At 38.4% G+C, this 21,320-nt stretch overlaps 1 protein-coding gene across 1 annotated transcript in view; it reads right to left on the minus strand.

Moving 5' to 3' along the window:
* PHLPP1 (PH domain and leucine rich repeat protein phosphatase 1) overlaps positions 1–21,320 on the minus strand; it is a 210,259-nt gene that overhangs the window by 56,120 nt on the left and 132,819 nt on the right. Inside the window, exons 5-7 of the mRNA XM_060774717.2 lie at positions 7,805–7,951; positions 4,169–4,399; positions 477–679 (exon numbers count right to left, since the gene is read on the minus strand). Coding sequence (XP_060630700.2) covers positions 477–679; positions 4,169–4,399; positions 7,805–7,951 — 581 coding nt within the window. The remainder of the gene's footprint in view (positions 1–476; positions 680–4,168; positions 4,400–7,804; positions 7,952–21,320) is intronic.

Here is a 21,320-nt window from a genome sequence, read left to right on the forward strand (position 1 = left end):
CTGCCTGTGATTTATTTAAACCTCTCAATCCTGTTATCTATCAGTCCATTTATTAGGATTTCCAGCCAAAAACAGAGACTAAAAAGCCCAACACAAATCTTTCCCATGCCCAGTAGAGGCAGTGTTGAACAAAATAAGGCCGTACACAAACCCACTTCATTTGCTTAATTTATACAAGTTGCTCAGTCTAATCACAGAAATGGTCCACAAGTTTTCCTGCTACATTCAGCTACAGCAATTGAAAAACTATATAACAATACAAGGAATTATCTGTATACACACAGTGAGGCTAACCACTTATGAGCCAACCCAGCATTGAAGTTGCTGCTTACAAGTTCTAGCCAGTTCACAACCACTTTCATTGCCAGGGTAAACAGTAGCAGATTAGTGTCTAACAGTGTCCCTTCCGCAATAAAAGAGACAGATGAATGTTGCAGGGAAGAACAATTTTGCAGGTTTCAAAGTTGATAACGTACCATTTGCAGTGGCATAAAGAGCTTTCAGCAGGTATCCGCTGATTTTGAGAGTTACCAGCTGGTTTCTTTCACAGTGCAGTATTTCAACATTATTGAAGATGGTGGCATCTAGCTCGCCTAGTTTATTGTCCCGAAGGTCAAGCTGGGTCACGTGATGTAGGAAGTCAGCTTTGTCTGCCACCAGCCTTTTGATTACATTTAACCTGGGGTAAAAGAGTGGGGAAAAAAGAAAATTAAGGTAAGATATACTGACTTTTTTGTGTTAAGAGCAACTTGAGAAACTTCAAGTCGTTTCTGGTGTTAGATAACTGGCCGTCTGCAAGGATGTTACCTAGGGGATGCCCGGATGTTTTACCATCCTTTGGGAGGCTTCTCTCATATCCCTGTATGAGAAGCTGGAGCTGACAGACAGGAGCTCAACCTGTTCCTGTATTCAAACCTGCTGGCACAAGGGTTTAACTCACTGTGCCACGGGGGGCTCCATACAGACATTCATTTAGATCAGGGATCCTCAAACTAAGGCCCGAGGGCCAGATGCAGCCCTCCAAGGACATTTACCCAGACCTCACTCAGGATCAACCTAAGTCTGAAATTACTTGAAAACACACAATAACAATCCTATCTCATCAGCCAAAAGCAGGTCCACACTTCCCACTGAAATACTAATAAGTTTATATTTGTTAAAATTATTCTTCATTTTAATTATTGTATTGTTTTAATTGTTTTTGCATTACAAGTAAGATATGTGCAGTGTGCATCGGAATTCATTCATGTTTTTTTCAAATTATAATTCGGCCCTCCAACAGTTTGAGGGACTGTGACCTGGCCCTCTCTTTAAAAAGTTTGAGGACCCCTGATTTAGATTATTAAAAGGCTGGCAAGCAGAAGTATTGGCTCTTTGATAAAACCAGCCAATGCATATTTTGGTGAAGGACATCCTGCAGAATATTTTGCTATAGTTTTTCAATGAGTATCTTGAGTCTCAACCAATTTAAGATAGTTTGCAGCAGCCACAAAAACAAGTTATGGAGTATAACTACTATTTTCAAAGTAAGTACTGCCCAATTAAACAGGAATAACACTTTTTAAGCCAGGAATACATTTTTTTCCAAATTTTGTTACATAGTGTTATGCTAACATACTTGAGGGTCCCATGCAATGCACACTTACTTTTTTAGAATGATGTAATACCCTGTACTCACTAGCCATTAAAGTCAAGATATGATTGCCCATGAAAAGCCAAACTACGCCTACAATTGTCATCTCTCACTAACTGTGCACCTCTCATAGGACATTCAGTAGGCCTGCAAATTATATGAGTTTGTGTTCCATGGTTTATGTTTTACGTAACGACCACCTCCACGAATGAAGGCAAAGGTACTGAGGGACCATGATGTGTCCCAAAAGGAACCACTTCTTTGGGGGGCAAATTCGGCAAGAAGCCCAACTGCATGTAGCCAGACACCTCTCTCCACCAAGAAAGGTCATCTCCTTCCTCTGCTGAAATAACTCCAGTTGAGTTTCCATTCCTCAAGAAAGGAAACTGACTCCATCATTGGAGGGGAAAAACACAGCTGGACTTTGGTCTATGTACATCATACGTGACTGTAAATATTCACTAATATATTTCCAAATTTCTGATCACTGACAAAATTTAGCTGGCTTTGCCGATTTTGTTTCTTTTTTTCATATTTATTGAACTTGGAATTTTAAAGGCTAAAGCTAAAACAGAGCTACACATTCCTTAAATTGTAGAAACTTTGGATAATAAGTTACTAAAGAAAATCAATAGCATGAAACTCTTCAAATATTTAAGCATGCATACTTTTGAAAAGGTAGTGCAATTAAGACTTGGTACTCCATCTATGTTCTGAGAAGATGACTTAGCTTTCAAGATACAAGTGGGGAGAAGTCATACATGCCTATAATATCATCAGCAAAAGTGGGCAAAGAGACCTTGACTTGCTCAGCCTTTGATATAATGCAGAAATTAAGTTGATCTATAAAAAGCAGCCACTTGGACAATTTCATTGTACTCTGAAGATTTCTATTTTATTCTCAATGCTGGAGCTGACAAGATCAATTAAATCACACCACCAAAACAAGGCTTTGGGGTGCAATGAAAGCACTGGAAGCACTGAACAGCAAATGTACAGCATTAAAAATAATGTACTCCCTTCACCTAAAATGTACCACATGCCTTCTTCACAAAATCTACGTGCAAAACTAAAGGTAGGTTAAAGAGTTAACTACAAAGCTTAATGCAGGTGGGCCGCTGTGGGAAGTCAGTGTGGTCCTTCACCCAACAACTCACCAGAGGTCCTGACACCCAAGAAAGATGGTTTTGGCCTCAATCATATTTTAAATGTTAAAAGTCCCTCTCCGGAGCCACTGCACACTACAGTAGATTCTCGCTTATCCAAACTTAGCTTATCCGGCCTTCCGTGTTATCTGACGTTCTTATCCAACACTCCCCATGCCCTTTTCCTTCAGCATTTCCCCTTTAGAGGCTATGGTTTTAGTTTCCTCCTTTCTTCTAGGGCCGGAGGTTTAGCACAGCTGGTAAATCATCAGAAATTATAAGAGCTATCAACCAAAAGGTTGCAAGTTCAAATCCCCGGGTTGGCGTGAGCTGCCAACTGTCAGCCTAGCTCATTGTTTACCTAAGCAATTCGAAAACAACTTTAGCTGTGATTAGAGAAATTACATACCGCTAAAAGTGGGGGAGGTGTTTTATGACGCCATAAAGAAAGAAGATGCTGGGTGACCAAAAGGAAAGAGGAAGCCTTGACGGCTCTTCATCATGGAGGATAGAGCAACAGCACCCCCTTGACTCGAGCCCAACCTTCCATGACACCTCCTTCTGTTCTATCTGTCTGTGTATTATCTATACAAAAGCGGAATGAATGTTTGCCGTGTATGGGTACTGTGACCCACCCTGAGTCCCCTTCTGCTCTGCAGATCCAATGGTTCTGCCTTCCTCCCCGCCCCCAGTAATAGTTCAGTCCAAGTTGGAAGGAGGGGACATGGCTATGCACGAGTTTGTAGGAAATATGGGGGGGGGGGGGGGAAGAAAAGAAGGAATGAAGGTGGGCAGTTGTCTTGAGAATTTGCGTAAGTGTACTATCTACCTTTTCATTACAATTCCTTGTTTCTTGCTCTTTTTTCCATCAGTGGTGAGTGAGTTTTCTTCTTGTGTCTGGAAAACCAAACAGAAGGAGAACTCGCTCCCCACTGATCTCTGCCAGGATAGAGATATGAACTTCAAAAGCCTCCGTATTATCCAACATTTTCATTTATCCAATGGCCTGCCGGCCCGATTATATCGAATAAGCGAGACTCTACTGTATTTTAAGAACTTGCCCAGAACAGCCTCCTACTCATCTTCTCAGAAGAAACAGGTAAATTTTCATTGGATTCTGGTCAGTTCTCAGAGAAGATTATGGTGGCGATTCATGTTTTATATTTAATAATGTTGAATTAATATTAATAATTTTGACATTTTATAGTTTTAAAAAAACTCCGATTATAGCATACAAATCTGAAATTTTTATTGCTAACATGAAAAATGTGCTGATAGATCATGAGTTCTAATGGTAAAAATTAAAAAAGTGGCCAACATATCCTATTGCTTTCTTCTAAAACAGCTCCTTCACAATGACGTCTTCATTCTCTCACTGTTTGTAACCTACCTTAGGTCTATGTGTTTAATGTGTGGCATCCTTCTCAATGTCTGCAGGTTGAGTGTCTCCATGCAGTTTCCAGACATGCAAAGTTTATCCATGGCAGGCAGCTTCTCCAATATTTCAGGAATGTCAGTGAATTCATTGAAAGAAAGACCAAGATAGCTAAGCTGGTGCATCCTTTCCAATTCAACAGGAAGGCTCTGGAGGAAGTTCCCATCCAGTAAGAAGGTCTGCAAACTGTTGGAAGAGAAGGACAGAAGAAGAATATAAATAAAAAAATATATTACCTTGTTCATAAACCCATCTTTGAAGCAAATGATTAAGTTAAGACTCTACTACAGATATTCAAAAACCTGTCATAGCTAGAGACCCACAAATTAGGTAAGGTTAACATGAGCACATATGATTAACCATTGGAAAAGTTCTCAGTTACCTTGTTTGAAAGCCTTTCTGGAGCTAAGAAAACTCAAATTCCTTCTCTATTCTACAAGGTTCTAGACATGCCACAAGACTGGATGAAACTGTTAATTCTAATGCCATGGATTCCTGGGACCTTCCAGTTAATGCCATGGACTTCTGAGACCTTCCAGTTAAGGAATGGGTCAGTCTCCAAGGGTAATAGAAGTCAAAACAGACCCATTTCAAGTCTAACATCAGTTCATCTGTGTCTTGGGTCTTCACCAAATGATCCTGTAATGGTGATGGAACCAAGATAAGGCCTTCCCCTATAGATCTTAGGATTCTGGTAGGTTTGTATAGGGAGATATGACCAAACCTGAGTCTGGGAGTATATTCAAACTGCAAACCTGTATTTTCAGGGGAAGTGTAACAATCATGTAATACATGCTCCCATATTCCTTGATCTGCCTTCTGAGTCATTAACAGTCCTTCTGAATTGTCTGAATTAAATTTTGTTTTGTTTGCCCTCATCCCATCTATTACTGATGAGATATATACTGATTTTGAACTGGGGCATCCTCCTTGGAGAGAAGTGGAAAGGAAGAGTGGAGGTGGATATCATTCCCATCCAAACACTCCCAGTGGTTTCATATATATGTTAAATTGAATGGAGGACAAAACAGAACCCCAAGGGAGCCCACAATGGCCAAGTACCACCTTCTGGGTTTGCAATTCAGTGAAGCAACGGGGCCACTATAAAACAGTACCTTCAAGTCCCATCCAAGCAAGGCGGCCCAGAAGTTTACTATGCTCAATTGTATCAAAAGCCACAGAGGGATTCAGGCAAACCTAACAGGGAGGCAGTCACCCTGTCCAATTCTTTATGCAAGTCATCCACCAAAGCAAACAAGGGCTGCTTTTATTGCCTTGGTGGATGATTTACGGAGTGAACCGGACAAGGGACGTCCCATAGCCAGGCCTGATACCTGTTTCTAGATAATCAATTTCATCCAGAAATCCAGAAGAGCAAGTGTCTGCTTATATTACTACAAGCAACCCATGTGGAGCCCCCGGTGGCGCAGTGGGTTAAACCCCTGTGCCGGCAGGACTGAAGACCGACAGGTCGCAGGTTCGAATCCGGGAAGAGGTGGATGAGCTCCCTCTATCAACTCCAGCTCTTCATGTGGGACATGAGGGAAGCCTCCCACAAGGATTATAAAAACATCAAATCATCCGGGCGTCCCCTGGGCAACGTCCTTGCAGATGGCCAATTCTCTCACACCAGAAGCGACTTGCAGTTTCTCAAGTCACTCCTGACACGACACGATTGAGAAACCCCTGGAAGTGGAGTCTACCATTTGGTCCAAAATAATTACACTATATAACACCATTTTTGTTCCTGAGTAATAAATGTAATTTCCTAATTGGTTCTGTCATAGAAACATGGAATTTTTTTTATTAAACTGCAAAAACTTTGTATTTGCAGGACATCCTGCAGCACATTTTGCTATATTTTTTCAATGAATATCTCATAGAGCCTCGACAAATTCAACATAGTTTGTAGCAGACACAAAAATGTTTCTGGAGCATAACAACTACTTTCAAAATAAGTACCATATAATTAAACAGGAAATAGCACTTTCAAACCAGGAACAGATTTTTTTTTCAAATTTTGTTGCAAGGTGTTATACAACATAGAGAGATTCAACAAAGGCCTCATAACTGGCTCCTTTAGACAAGCTTTTTTTTTTTCTATGTCAGGAGTGATTTGAGAGACTGCAAGCTGCTTCTCGTGTGGGAGAATTGGCCATCGGCAAGGATGTTGCCCAGGGGAAGCCCAGGTGTTTAACCATCCTTGTGGGATGCTTCTTTCATGTCCCCACATGGGGAGCTGGAGCTGACAGAGGGAGCTCATCCGTGCTCTCCCCGGATTTGAACCTGCGACCTGTTGGTCTTCAGTTCAGCACAAAGATTTAACCCATTGCACCACCAGGGACTCTTTTTAGGCAAGCTGCAACACATGAATAAGGATGCACTGACTACCTCCTACACCAACTGACCAGTCCCTTGTTAGATTTTTTTGGGAAGGGCAAGGGTCTGCTTATATTACTACAAGCAACCCAACAAATCAGGATGGACCTGCATGCATCAGAATATCACAACTGGCTTCAATACCAGTTGTGTTAGCATAGATTAAACAGGAAATCAGCTGTCTATTGCTGAAATAGAGATACTCTTATATCAAGGAATTTTCATTCTGAATGGTGTCAGTGCTGGCTATACAAGAAATCTACTATCAGAACACAGACCAAGAGCAAGGTCTGAAGAAGGAGCACAAGAGAAATGCAAACAAAATAAAAGTTCTGCAAAAGGACCCAACTATTTGACAGAAAGCAGCCTGTGTGTCACTGATGATAGGGAAGTGTGCAGACACAGGCGGCTTAGTTGCATCTCGCTTCTCTTGATGCCAACTCAGTCTATTTGACAGAAGGCATTGCTATATCTCTGACTGAAAAAATAAGCAAGAAATGAATTCTCAAAGAGTGCCAAATGTTATTAAGGCACATCATGTTTCAGAAAATAACTTTCCTTCTACAGGGAAATCTAAAACACACACTCCTTTTAGCTCTCAATCTGAATTAAAAGTGTCTCTACTTTCTATGACCAACAGCGAGCTTACTGTGAATCTCTGGCACAAGTCCCTTACACAAACTTAAGGAGACATGCCTCCCTATCATATTAAGGTTTTCAATCCAGAAATGTTGCTGCTGAGCGACAAATTTGCTTGTGGAAAATGCAAAAGTGTGTTGATCTCCCTTGCAAGGGGTGTAATTCACCATATTAAAGATGCTGGGGCGACAGATATGGATGGATGGCAGAACGAATTTTCTTTCACCACCATGAAAACTCCAATTCTCCTCCTTTACAATATATGTAACTTTTATGAGTGATTTTACTGACACACCAAGCAAACGGTCAAACTGTGGTCAAAGTTGCTCTCTCCCAGCTGACACCAACCAATGTGTACTGCAGTTTCCACTCTGCCTCAACCATGTCTCCAGACAGAAACCTTTTGACTTACTCTCAAGAGGAAGAACTTATAAGAAGTGAAATGGAGGGAGTCATTCTGCAGGCATTGAAGACATGCTTTCCCCATGACCTATGTTTTTGGTTTAACCTACTGAAAGAATCTGGTGCATCCAGAGTTCATGTTGCCCTTGCCATCTTTCAGTGTGTACTTACTTGTTCATATCACCGACGGCTACTGGAATATTTTTGAGTGCATTGCAGGACACGTTGAGCTCAGTCAAGGTTGGAATGCTGCAAACTGCCAAGGGGAACTCTCCTAAGTGATTGTTAGAAAGGTTAAGGCTTCTCAGCTTGCTGAACCTATCATGGAGAGAGAGAAAAAGAGAGGAACAAATATATAATAAACTAGGTATCAAATGAATTACATCTTACATGGAATGTCAAAACACGGCTGGAATGTGGATGCTCAAAATTGTGACAGACATTAATTCTCCCCAACCCTTCAAATATATATATATAACCATGAGCAAAAAGATCTCAAGTGGCTTTCGTTTCAAAGCATATCCTTACTTGCTATCATCAAGAAAAATCCAATGACACTTTCAACTGACTTCACAACTCAAATATTGCATGTAAAATATGTAAATACATGGTTTTAAATTAAATTATTTGATTTGTAATTGTGACGAACAAGCACTATTGGAGGATAAATAAATGGAAAAAGAGCAGTAGTAGTTTAGCAACTGAAGAAAGTAGTGATGGAACTATTTGTTAATTTTTGTTATTTTTTTCCTTTTACCTGAGAAATGATGGCTGATTTTTTAAAAAACCAAAAGCAACAGGGGCTTGTTCAGTTCTTCTCTAAATGCATCAAAGAAAGATACTCGGATGCAGATGGAAGTTGTAGGTCAAAATATCTAGCAGACTCAAGGGTCATCGTCCACTCCATATATTTATTTATTTACCGTATTTGTATAACGCCTTTCTCAGCCCGAAGGCAACTCAGGGCGGTTTGCAGTCAATGCCCCAAAAGACATAAAATTACAATTATAAACATTTAGCATATATATAAAAACCATATAAAACCAATAAAAAACATAAATAATCAGTGTCTCCTTACTAAAATCATTTTCCAATCACATTGTCTAGTTGTTTTGTAGTTCCATATTCACCTGTTATGCTGCATTTGCAAGAGCTTGCTCAAAGAGCCAGGTCTTGTCTTTTTCACAAATTGTTAAGAGGGAGGGGACCGATCCGTAGGGAGGGTGTTCCATAGCATTGGGGCCACCACTGAGAAGGTCCTGTCTGTTATTCCCGTCAGACACATCTGAAAAGCTGCTTTCCTAGGGTAGCCAATACGACTTGCCCAGAGCTTCTCCTGATACTATAATCTACGTTCTGTACATTTTTTAAAATAATTTTTATTGATTTATCACATTTATTACATACTATTACATTTTGTACATCAACCTCTTTAACATGTTGTTTTGTTGTTTTGCTCTGACATTTCCCCCCCCCCCTTTTCTCTTTTTTTCCTTTTTTTTTTCACCACAGTGCTCCCCTCCACCCGTCTCAAGCCACCATTCTTACATTTCATCTGTCCAAAATTTCATTTCTTCTTGTGACGGTAATTTTCCTTCCTTATTTTTTAATCCATTTAGCACAAATCTTCCCCATACAGGATCAAAATCGCTTTGTTTCCATATACCTTTTTTAACCTTTAATATACATGTCAATTTATCATTTATTGGTATTTTCCATGCTTCTTTATACCACTCCTCTATTTGTATATTCATTTCTTTTTTCCAATTCCTTGCTATAAGCAGTTTTGCTATAGTTAATAAGTTTGTTATCGCTTCTTTATCCTCCTTTTTCAATTGCTTATTGTTATATAATGATAGTAAGGCTATACTAGGACTTTTATCTATTTTTATGTTCATTATAGTTTCTATTTCTCTAAATACTTTCTCCCAAAAATTATTTACATATTTACATTGCCACCACATGTGTATATATGTTCCTGGTTCTTGACACCCTCTCCAACAATTTATTGAGTTATTTTTATTCATATATGCTATTCTTACCGGTGTCAAGTACCACTTCCATATTAACTTGTAATAGTTTTCTTTAACTCGTATCGATAAATTTTTTAAATGTCTTTGTCCCCATAATTGTTGCCACTCTATTTCACTTATTTTTATCCCTAAATCCTCTTCCCAAATCTCTTTAAGGGTGCACTTTTTTGTTTTTTCATCCTTCATTTCAATTAGTATCTTATAAATTTTGCTAATTATACCTCTCAAGTTTTCGTGTTCTTCTACAGTCCTTCCCTTCTGTATTATTTGTTCGAATTGATTGAGTTGGCTTCCACTTCTATTGTTTTTTTTCCAGTTTATTAACCATTGTTCTAATTGTATACAATGAAACCATGACAATTTTATTTCTTTAAACTCTTCCAACATCATTTCCCTCTTCATTTTCACCTTCATCCAATCCCCTATCCTATCTAAGTTTATTTCCCTTACCTTTTTATCCATTACTTTTTTTAAAAAAATTGGGAACTTCTTTTCCATCACTATTGGGGTTATAATTGATCCCTCCTTTATTAACCTCCCCTTATATTTATTCCATACTTTCAGTATGTTGCTCAGCATTGGGTTTCTTATTTCCCTCATTTCTTTTCTAGTAAACCGTTTAAAAAATATATTCCAAGTTTCATCTTCCACTTTTCCTATACATTTAAGCCTAGTAAACACTGCCATCTTTGCCACTAGAAAGGGCAAGGTCGATTGATTTAAGAAAACAATTTCTGGAGCTTTCATTAAGCTGTCCTTACTTGCAAACACATCTCACTACTTCGCTTTTTTAAAAAAAAACTTATTTCCCTGCACACATACATATATTTTCCCAGAACGATAGCTACACTTGCAAAAAGCAGCAAAAACAAAGTTTTGAGTCTTCATGGAGACTATGCAACTACCGTATATACTCGAGTATTAGACAAGTTTTTTGGTCTTTTTTAAAGCTGAAAAGCCCCCCTTGGCTTATACTCATCAAGGTTATTTATTATTTTACTCTGTTGTTGTTATTATTATTATTATTCTATTACATTTATTATTTTTCTCTATATATCATCATTATTATTACATTTATTATTTTACTCTATTATTATTACATTCATTATTTACTCTATTGTTAATACAATTATTGTTTTACTCTATTATTATTACATTCATTATTCTACTCTATTATTATTTTTATTACATTTATTATTTTACTCTATTATAATTGGAAGGCTACATAAGCACATTTACATTGAAGAAGGTTAGGATAATGGTTTAATCAGAGTTGCACAGTTTTATCTTAAATTGAAGTTTTATGTAAATATTCAAAAACATTTAACCTACTGATGCCTCAATTAATGTAATTTTTATTGGTATCTATTTTTATTCTGAAATTTACCAGTAGCGGCTGCATTTCCCACCCTCGTCTTATACTCGAGTCAGTCCGTTTTCCCAGTTTTTTGTGGGATGCCTTGGCTTACATTTGGATCGGCTTATACTCTAATATATACAGTAGTTTTCTGTGACACATCATCAATAATCTCAAAAAAAGGAGCCAGTTCTACAAATGTAGGGCTGATTCTTCCCATAAGCAAATAGGAAGGTGGCTGTTGAACAGCTTCTAGTAATTTAAACCTATTATTTTCATGTTCAGTGATTAAATTCATGGCTAGGAGGCAACAAATGCTCTTCTTTTCTACTACATGAAGAAAAAAGTGTTGCTAAATGGAAATTAAAACAAGACTTCCTTTAATTATCCCATGATTTTGCTAAACACTGCTTCCTGTATATGCTTATGTATAAGTCTAGAAAATTTAGCTGAGAAATCAATCCCCAAAACCTGGCTAATAATAATAATAACAACAACAACAACAACAACTTTATTTATACCCCACCACCATCAGGGGGGTTAATCCACAGGTCAATGTAAATTCTGTACATTAATTCTTATTCACAAAAGGAGCCAATCTTTATCTCAATTCTTGCTCAACGATGGAAAAGTGAGAGTGTAGTCCAACCCAGGAAAACCTTTAAAAAGGATCAGTTCCCTTCTAAAAATAATAATAACTTTATTTTTATACACTGCCCCCATCTTCCCAAAGGGATTCGGGGCAGCTTACATGGGTCCAAATATTCATTAGACAATAAACAAACAATCCATCAAACAAAACACAATTAAAATAAGAACATAATCAAACTGAGCATTTGTCCAGTTCTCTCCCTGCTTTTTAAAATACCTGAGTGGGAAAATGACAGTGGCAGCAAGGGGTGTCTGGACCCCTTGAGGGATGCTTTCCCTTCTCTGTGGAATGACCCTTGACTTATACATAGGGATCAAAATTTGCTTTTAACTTATACATGAATATATACAGCAGTGGTTCACAACCTGTGGTCTGTGGACCAGCAATGGTCTGCAAGAACAAAAATATGGTCCACGGCCTCACTATTACTACACTGTCGCCTCGAAACCACGCGGCAACGAGAGCAACTGGTCTCGTGAAATCCTCTTATAGTGCCGAGGCAATGAGGATGTCGGGAGGGGAGAGGCTGACTACCCACAAAAGATTACTACTACCACATTAGTTCTAGATTATTAAATATGGTTTTCTATGAGCTAGCAGATGGCGACTACTGGATGGCATATGTTGTGTCAGAAACTAGAGCTGATGTGGTCAATCTAGTGCAATTTTCTGAATCAGCACCCCAAATAACAAAACCAAATCTAAATTTGACCAAAAACCAATTCGTAATCCCTTTTGGTACTAATGTTGGAGAGTGGTCTCTGGTCAAAGTGGGCCCTGGCCAAGTGGTCTCTGGTCAAAAAAAGGTTGGGAACCACTGATAACTTTCCTCAAGTTTCCTTCTGCAGTCATGAGGACTAGGAATATGTTCCATTTCTTGACACCTTTAGAGAAAGCCATAATTGCTTGGCAAACTCTGCAATCCAGGACTTATGCTCTGCAGCCCCACAAATCCTTTAATGTGCACCCTGACTTCTTCTGTTGCTTCAAGCAAATCAACTTCGCTGCTTAGGAATCTGATGGGGGTGGGACACAGGCAGAAGATCTTTGAACAGAAAACATATGCTGCATACTGTGGCTCTGTTCATTTGTCACAATTTTACTATTAGGCAGAAAATTATCATCATTAGGGGCTTTCGCAAGCTTGAGCAATGCCTCACTGTTAAATCTTCAATTAGTAGCCCTTGTCAAGAAGCAATGCCTTTGCATCTAACTTCAAACTCCCTGTCCCAGAAAAAAAGAGCCAGCTTGAGAATTGGAGTTTGGAGAACAAGGTAAATCCCTGTTCAGTTATGGAAACTCACTGGATGGCTTTGGGCAAGCCACTTACTCTCAGCCTCTAAGGAAGGCATAGGCAAATCCCCTCTGACCAAAACTGGCCAAGAAAACCCCATGATAGTGCTAGGGTAGAAACAGATCAACAGCATAACAACAACTGCTTTTTCAAACCCAAATTCCATTCTATCTATCTATTAAAAAAACAAAAGCCTTTCCTTGAAATGCCAAGGGAAATTTCCTTGAATTCTTTCTCTAGCATCTAAAATGCAGAACATCTTGATTCCCAGAAAAAGAGGGCAAAACGTGACGCAATTACTCAGGGAAGAGAAAGGACAACCCAGTTACCCAGGCTGCATGTGCAGCCACATTGTTCGGGTTGCCTAACAACAGAGACCGGGAGGTGTGCCCACAGGCAACCAACTAAATGGCTTGGTGAAAAGATCTGTGTCAGATCCAGATGGATGAGAGGAAGCTCTTTTCCTGACAAAGTTTACTGGACAGCTTTGTTTTCCCTTCATTAAATCTCCCCCATTGTGTGATGGGCGTGATTAGGGGGCACGGAATCAACATACACCTACATGAAACCACAGAGACCACCATGCTATTCATCAAGCATTGCAGCCTCAAGAGGGGAAAAGGCACTCAGATGGCTCCCACAAAGTTAACATCTTCTCTCCCAAATTTTGTCCTACACCGTAAGAGAGAATTAGGCAAACAGTTCAAAGGAAAGCAGTTCAGTTTTAGTAAGTGGGTCGATCACACAGAAAAAGAAACAGTAAACTGAGATGTAGTGCTGTATATATTCATGTATAGGTCAGACTAAAATTACTAGACTTATACATGAGTATATAGGGGAATTTTTAAGTCTATCTAAAGAAGGTTCCCAATGTGTTTTCTTTTTGACCGGGGACCACTTGGCCAGGGACCACTTTGACCAGGGACCACTCTCCAACATTAGTACCAAAAGGGTTACAAATAAGTTTTTGGTCAACTTTAGATTCGGTTTGGTTATCTGGGGTGCTGATTCAGAAAATTGCATTGGATAGACTACATCAACTCTAGTTTCCGATACAGACTATATTCCATCCAGTAGCAGCCATCTGCTCACCCAGAGAAAACCATATTTAATAATTAGAACTGATGTGGTCTATCCAATGCAATTTTCTGAATCAGCACCCTAAATAACCCACGGAACAGGGCTAAAAATGAAGACACCAAGGTGTCCCCGCTTCCAGGCACATGGAATGGCTCCACTCATGGGGAGGGAGGAGAAGCAGCAGTCAGAAGGCTTGTTGTCGTAACTTTCGTGGGTAGTCAGCCTCTCTCCTCCTGGCATCACTGTTGCCTCAGCACTATAAGAGGGTTTCACAAGACCAGTTGCTCTCATTGCAACGGTGTAGTAACAGTGAGGCTGCGGAGCATATTTTGTTTTTGGGGACCACTGGCAGTCAACGAACCACAGGTTGGGAACCCCGATCTAAAGTATGACAATATGGTGCCAATAAATCCATGTTTTGTTTGCACAAAACCAAACTATATGACTGTATGTTCCTTCCTTGGCCCAGAGTTTTATCATTTTATGTTGTGCATTTGGTCCGCTCACTGTGTTTTATTTTCCATTATGTTATTTTGTACTGTTTATTTTACTTGATTGGTTTATTTATTTTATTGTGATGTTATTTTGTTGTTTATATTTTATGTTGCTGTAATGTATCACTGGGCTTGGCCTAATGTAAGCTCCGAGTCCCCTTTGGGGAGATGGTGGTGGGGTATAAATAAAGTTTATTATCATCATTATTATTATTCTTTTGAGGGCTTTGTCATAGCTGCTTAAGGCTGCACTACTTGCTCTCTATATGCAAACTATGGTTTACTGCCTGCTTTATAAAGGCTTGAATCCTGGTTGGGAAATAGAGATTAAAACAATTTCCAGGTAAACCATATCAGTGCCAGAACTGGACACATGAGAAGGATGTGTACAAGCAATGGCCGGTGATAAAATACAGCATGTTCTCACCTAATCTTTCTCATACAATTGTTTGCTGCAATGGTCAGTTCAGTAACAAAGTTCTTTGTTACAATATGCATATTAAAACACACAGGGATGTATTCATTCCTACATGTGGGTAGCACAGAAGTAGTAAATTCCAACAGTAGCACAGCAGTAAGCCAGTGCTTCTGAAAATAAAATGGCATGAATGCAGCCCAGTGAAGTTTGGACGTCTAAAAAAAAGGTCTCAAACTGAGTGTTTGTGAGCACCACTGTCTCTGCAAACATTTCCCATTTGGGGTGTCTGACCTGCTGTAAAATAAAATGCCAGCCTCGAGAGCCATACAGTTTTTTTTTCAAGTATGTCCCTGACCTACTCCCAGAAGCAGTTTTAGAACATAAACAGAGTAGGTGCTAAGCATCACTCATGTAGCTTTTCTGAAATCAGTGTTTGTGTGGAAAGCTGTAGGTTCAAAGAGTGCTTTGGAAATTTCAACCAAACTCACCCTTTCAACTTGTTTCTTAAAGCAATTTATGGATTAAGCTTTTGTCTCGCCACTTCTACTCAGAGAAGAGGATGGTTCCTTTTTTCATAAAAGTTAAGGTACCGTTCTCAAACTCTTATGAGTTTGCCTTCTGGTAAATGTGTGTTTTGTGTCTTGTCACATCTACCACATTCAGAATTTTCTCTCTTTGAATAATTATTTATTATTATTTATTTCGTACAGTTTTATCCTGCCCTTCTCCCCACAAGGGGGACTCAGGGCGGCCTCACATAGGCATCAACAATGCTTACAACGTATACATCATAAGAATACAATTAAAACACTAGAGCACATTCTCAAGGTAGTCATTTGTGAATACACCCAGAATCACATCTCAAAATTCCAAATGCACCTATCTAAGACCCCAAAAGGTTACAAAAGTGGTAAATCTTCAGTTTACTTTAATTGTCACCTAACTTTCTTTCCCACATATATATAAGCACCAGGGGAGAGGTGTTCTTTATCACTTATTCCCAAACTTTGGTCCTCCAGGTATTTTGAGCTCTCAGAAGCTCTAGCTGACTTGAACAACAAGCATTCTGGAAGATGAACCCAAAAAAATTGTGGGACAAAAGTTTGGGAACTACTATCAATCCATTATCTGTCTTAGCAATGGATCCCAGGCTCTATGAGATCCATGGAATTGTTGGCTCAACCACAGAAATGTTAAAATCCATAATTTCTCTATTGTAGTGGTTCCCAACCTGTGGTCTATGGACCACTAGTGGTCCACAAGAACTGAAATATGGTCTGCGGCCTCACCTTTACTACACTGTTGCAATGAGAGCAACTGGTCTTGTGAAACTCTCTTATAGTGCAGAGGCTTATTAAGTATGGTTTTCTGTGGGCGAGCAAATGGCGACTACTGGATGGGATGGCATATGTTTTGCATCAGAAACTAGAGCTGATGTGGTCTATCCAATGCAATTTTCTGAATCAGCACCCCAAATAACCAAACCAAATCTAAAGTTGACTAAAAACTGATTCATAACCCTTTTGGAACTGATGTTGGAGAATGGTCCTTGGTCAAGTGGTCCCTGGTCAAAAAAAGATTAGGAACCACTGCTCTATTGTCTTCTATGGGAACAATCACTTCTGCCTTACAGGATGAAAGCTCAGTGATCTAAAACACTGTGGGTCCCAACCACCAATGAGGTCCCCTGAGCTCAATATTGTCAACATTTGCAAAAGATGTGTTTAAATATTTTAGACATTTACAGTGGTCTCTTCAGAAAAGGCTTCAGCTGTACTTCATAAAAAGGAAAATCAGACAGTTTAGCAAGTCTTGCAAATGTTTGATTTTTTAAATATGTATTTAATTTATCTATATACCCCAGAGTCACGTAAAAAAATTCACAGGGCCAAAAGAGAATGTGAATTGAAAAGTTTAAGAGAGCCTGGTCTAAAGCAGTGCTATTCAAAATGGTGGCCCCTAAGCGATTAGCTTTCATGAAATAAATTATCACAATGAGCAGAAATTTAATGCCAATTACTGGCAGATTTCGGGAAATATAATGGTTGGTCCCTCACATCAGACAGAAGCATCAGAAGTAAAGTAGACCATTTAATCATGTCTATGGGTGAGGGCAACATAGCCCCAGAATAATGAAAATGTAATTAAGCAAATTATGGGAAGAATGAGAAGATCTGACCATCTGGAGAATCTTTAACAGGGCTGGGCAACCTTGGCACTTTAATTTTGCTCAACTGAAATATCTGCCAACTTTAGCTAACAGAGATAATGGTGAGAATAATGGGAATTGAAGTGCATCAAAATAGTGATCCACAGCTGCCCATCATTGCAAAGGTAACAGTTTAATGAAACAGAGCTGACAAGTGTAAGTTAAGTCACACTGATGCCTTCTCTATTTCTGACATAGTATGCTGAAACAGATTTTATCAGAAGGTTCACAACTGATTGTAGGCTAGGTAGGCATGGTCTGCTTCTCTCTCTCTCTCTCTCTCTCTCTCTCTCTCTCTCTCTCTCTCTCTCTATATATATATATATAAAGTTATACTGAATTAGAAGTGGAATCAAGGTTCGTTCTCTCTCTCTCTCTCTCTCTCTCTATATATATATATATAAAGTTATATTGAATTAGAAGTGGAATCAAAGTTCTCCTCCCCCCCCCCCCTCTCGTTATATTGAATTGTAAGTGGAATCAAGGTTCCTGTAATACCGAGTTCATTTTTCTCTTTCTACACCACCTATATTTAAATATAAAGCTAATCAATCTTACTTCCCACTCACACTGGCCACTTTGAAAATACTCATAACAAAGCAATTAAAATCAAAAACACTCTGTTTTTCCCTTGAATAAAGACACCGTGACACTGAAATGTTGGCAAAGATTTTTGAATAGTGAGAACAAATAATTATTCTTAAGGCCAAGTTGAATGACAGGTCACAAATTATATCAGGAAACCGCTAATTTAGAAGGGCTTTGATTGGTACTAGCATTTTCTGAAATAGTGTGAAGGGAAAGGTAGGTCAGATTAAGGATTACAATTATACCAACAACACAACAACCATTTATTGAGGTCGGGCAAATGAGAAAATCTAAGACGAATGTGCTACCATTGCTTAGTAACTTTAAAGACACATACATATTGCCCCGATGGGTTATTTAGCAATATTCTTGTCTGTTATTATATAGAAATACACACACTGACATACATCTTTATAACCATACAAACAGAAGTGATCTGGCCTATACAGGAATGGCATGTAACAAAATTTGAAAAAAAAAATGTGTTCTTGGTTTGAAAGTGTTATTTTCTGTTTAATTGTGTGGTACTTTTTTGAAAGTAGTTGTTTATACTCCAGAAACTTTGTTTTTGTGGCTGCCCCAAACTATGTTGAACTGGTGGAGACTTGATGAGATATTCATTGAAAAACTATAGCAAAATGTGTTGCAGGATATTCCGCAAAGACAATTATTTTACATGGGTTGTTGTACAGCCCTCATTACCTCTGAGGATGCTTGCCATGGATGCAGGCGAAACGTCAGGTGAAAAATTGCCTCCAGAACATGGCCATATAGCCCGGAAAAACCTACAACAACCCATGGATTCCAGCCATGAAAGCCTTCGACAATTATTTTACAGTTTAATAAATGTTTTCCGTGTTTTTATTATAGAACCAATTAGGAAATGACATATATAACCCAGGAACAAAAAAATGTGTTACGTAGTGTAATCAATTATATCTAAATTAGCTGTATATATAATATGCCTATTGGCCTAAACTCAGCTGTTAGTCCCAATGAGAGCATGCCCACTGATTCAATAGAAACTTGTTAACTCGATGCTTTAGTTTCACTAAATCAACGGACATTGTCTAGTTGAGAGACATAATTGGATTTAGGTCACTGAAATCAATGGGACTTTAGGCTAGTTATGACTAGCCCGAAGTCCCATCTGCTGTACCACACAAGCATTTTATTTACTGTAGATATTAATAGCTGTTTGATTGCTCTCTTTTCCTTCTATGAGGCTGAACCCATTTGCCTGGAAGCAAATCAAGTGGACTTAACTTCAGTGTAGATATATACAATCCAAATTCACTCAAACCAAATTAATTCAAATTTTCTTCATATGTTTCTAACAACTGTAATCCAGTCATTATAACTCAAATGGATCCCCAAAACTTTAGAAGTATAGTAAAAAAAAAAAGTATACATCCTAGATCCAAGATATTCTTCTCTATAACAGCTAAAGCTTCATTCCAAAAGTCCTGAGCTCTTGCAGAACTGTATCATGTGTGGCCATCATCTGTCAGAGGTCCAGAGTAACACCTATATAAATCTGGTATGGTTCTGTTACAGCCATTAAACTGGAGAAGAGTTATGTTCTGTTTTTATATTATTTTCTCTATTATTGTTATTAGAAATCATATTGTGTTTCATTCTGGAAAACGTTTGATTACCATTGCCCAAACTAAGCTCCTTTCATCTTTCGCTCCAACTCACTGCAAGATATTATAAAGCTTTGAGAGGAATCTTTCTAGTGTGTTAACTGTATCAAGGATTCACAATTCGCTCCATTTAGTCTTCTAATTTTATCAAAGCATTATCTAATTTCAAAGAGTGGATTAAAAAGCTCCCCACTCCCATAAATAGATAAATATCTTCAGATTACATAATGGGTCCATCCAGGAGAAAGGACAACCTTTTATTCTCCTTTATCCACATCTTCTCACTGTTCTAAAATTTCTTAATGTAAAATGTATTTATCTATCATTACACACTACGTCTGATTATATATTTCCTAATTTACCCAATCTTAAAAGTAAAGTAAGGGGCTTTTAACTAGAAGGTTTTTCTTTGCATAATGACTTTTTTTGGCACTATTAAAAGATGCTTTAATGGAATTCCAATCTCCTTCTATTCTATTACATGTCAACTTGCACAGGGGATCAGTGGACGGCGCCCATGAATCATTGCATTACAACTGAACACTATTTAAGAAGGGGAATTTCATGCTGAGACCTTTCCAATACAAAATCTCATATATCTATGAGTGCCTTTCAGCATTTATGAACCATCTGAATTTATAAGCCCAGGAAGATAGTACTATATATTCACTGATATAAAGAGGAAGTGGGTGGACTCTTGATATTTATTTTATTTATCGTGTCATGAGTAAACCAAACAGTTGTATTGTATTTTTAAAACCCTCAAAGTTTGCAAACTTGGCATTCTATTAAATGTCCTTTGACTAGTAGCTGGCCACTTGGAGTGTCTCTGGTGTTGCTGTAAGAAGGTCCACCATTGTACATGTGGCAGGACATTATTATTATTATTATTATTATTATTATTATTATTATTGGTTGTTTTATTGTTTTATCCCACTCCCACCCTCCCCGCCTTGTACATGCAATTTATACAGCAAACTACAGAAGTTACATTTGAAATATCAATCTCAGTCTTAATTTTTCTACTCCACATCATTCTCTGAATAATTCCTAACTGGTTCCCACATCCTCTTAGTTTTTGTAACCTTTTCAATGTTATCTATATTATTCCATTTGCAATTTGTTATTTCCACATTTAACGTATTAACTATATACTCACTTCCATTGTCACTATTGATACCATTATTCAGATGCAATAGGATGTCACTTATAAACACCAAGGCTACAAAAAATGATTGTGGATCATACATATTGTCTCCATAAATACGACTGCCATAATATAATGCTATGGAACCTGACTGCATGACACTCTACAAACAGGCACAGTGTCACAGAAAGCTAATTGTTTTAAACTTGCATGGTCTACAATTCAGAGAGCTAATTCTTTTAAGTTCACGTGGTCTACAATTAAGAGAGTTAACCTGTAATACATTGATTGTCCACCCTGTAAATGTGCCACATATACTATTTAGTTCTGCTAAAAATAGTTGTTTGTGTTGTGCTGTGTTCGCTGAAGACTAAAGCTATACTTAATTCTAACCACAATTTCGACCAAAGCATTCACACAATCACGCTCAATAATAAGATGTGTACACCACATTAGAATTCTTGCTCATTTTGAAATTGTGCCTCAAGCAGCTTATGTGCTTGGAGTAGGCAGGAGTCACAATCCAATATTTCACCAGGAGTTTTCTACCAGTCTCTTATGACACAGGCAACGACTCTGCTGCATATATAAGGGTTATTCTCCCTATTACAGCAGGTTATGCTTACCTCGAGATAATGCCAAAAGAATATAATGTACTGCATGCACAGCAACAAAGGCCTAATTGCTTTCTTTTCAAAGCAGACAAATGGCTACAGATGAGAGATCAAACTAGGAGTACATCCAAATTGCAAGCATTTGCTCAACAGAT

Source organism: Anolis sagrei, chromosome 4, assembly GCF_037176765.1.
Source record: "Anolis sagrei isolate rAnoSag1 chromosome 4, rAnoSag1.mat, whole genome shotgun sequence".
NCBI lineage: Eukaryota > Metazoa > Chordata > Lepidosauria > Squamata > Dactyloidae > Anolis > Anolis sagrei.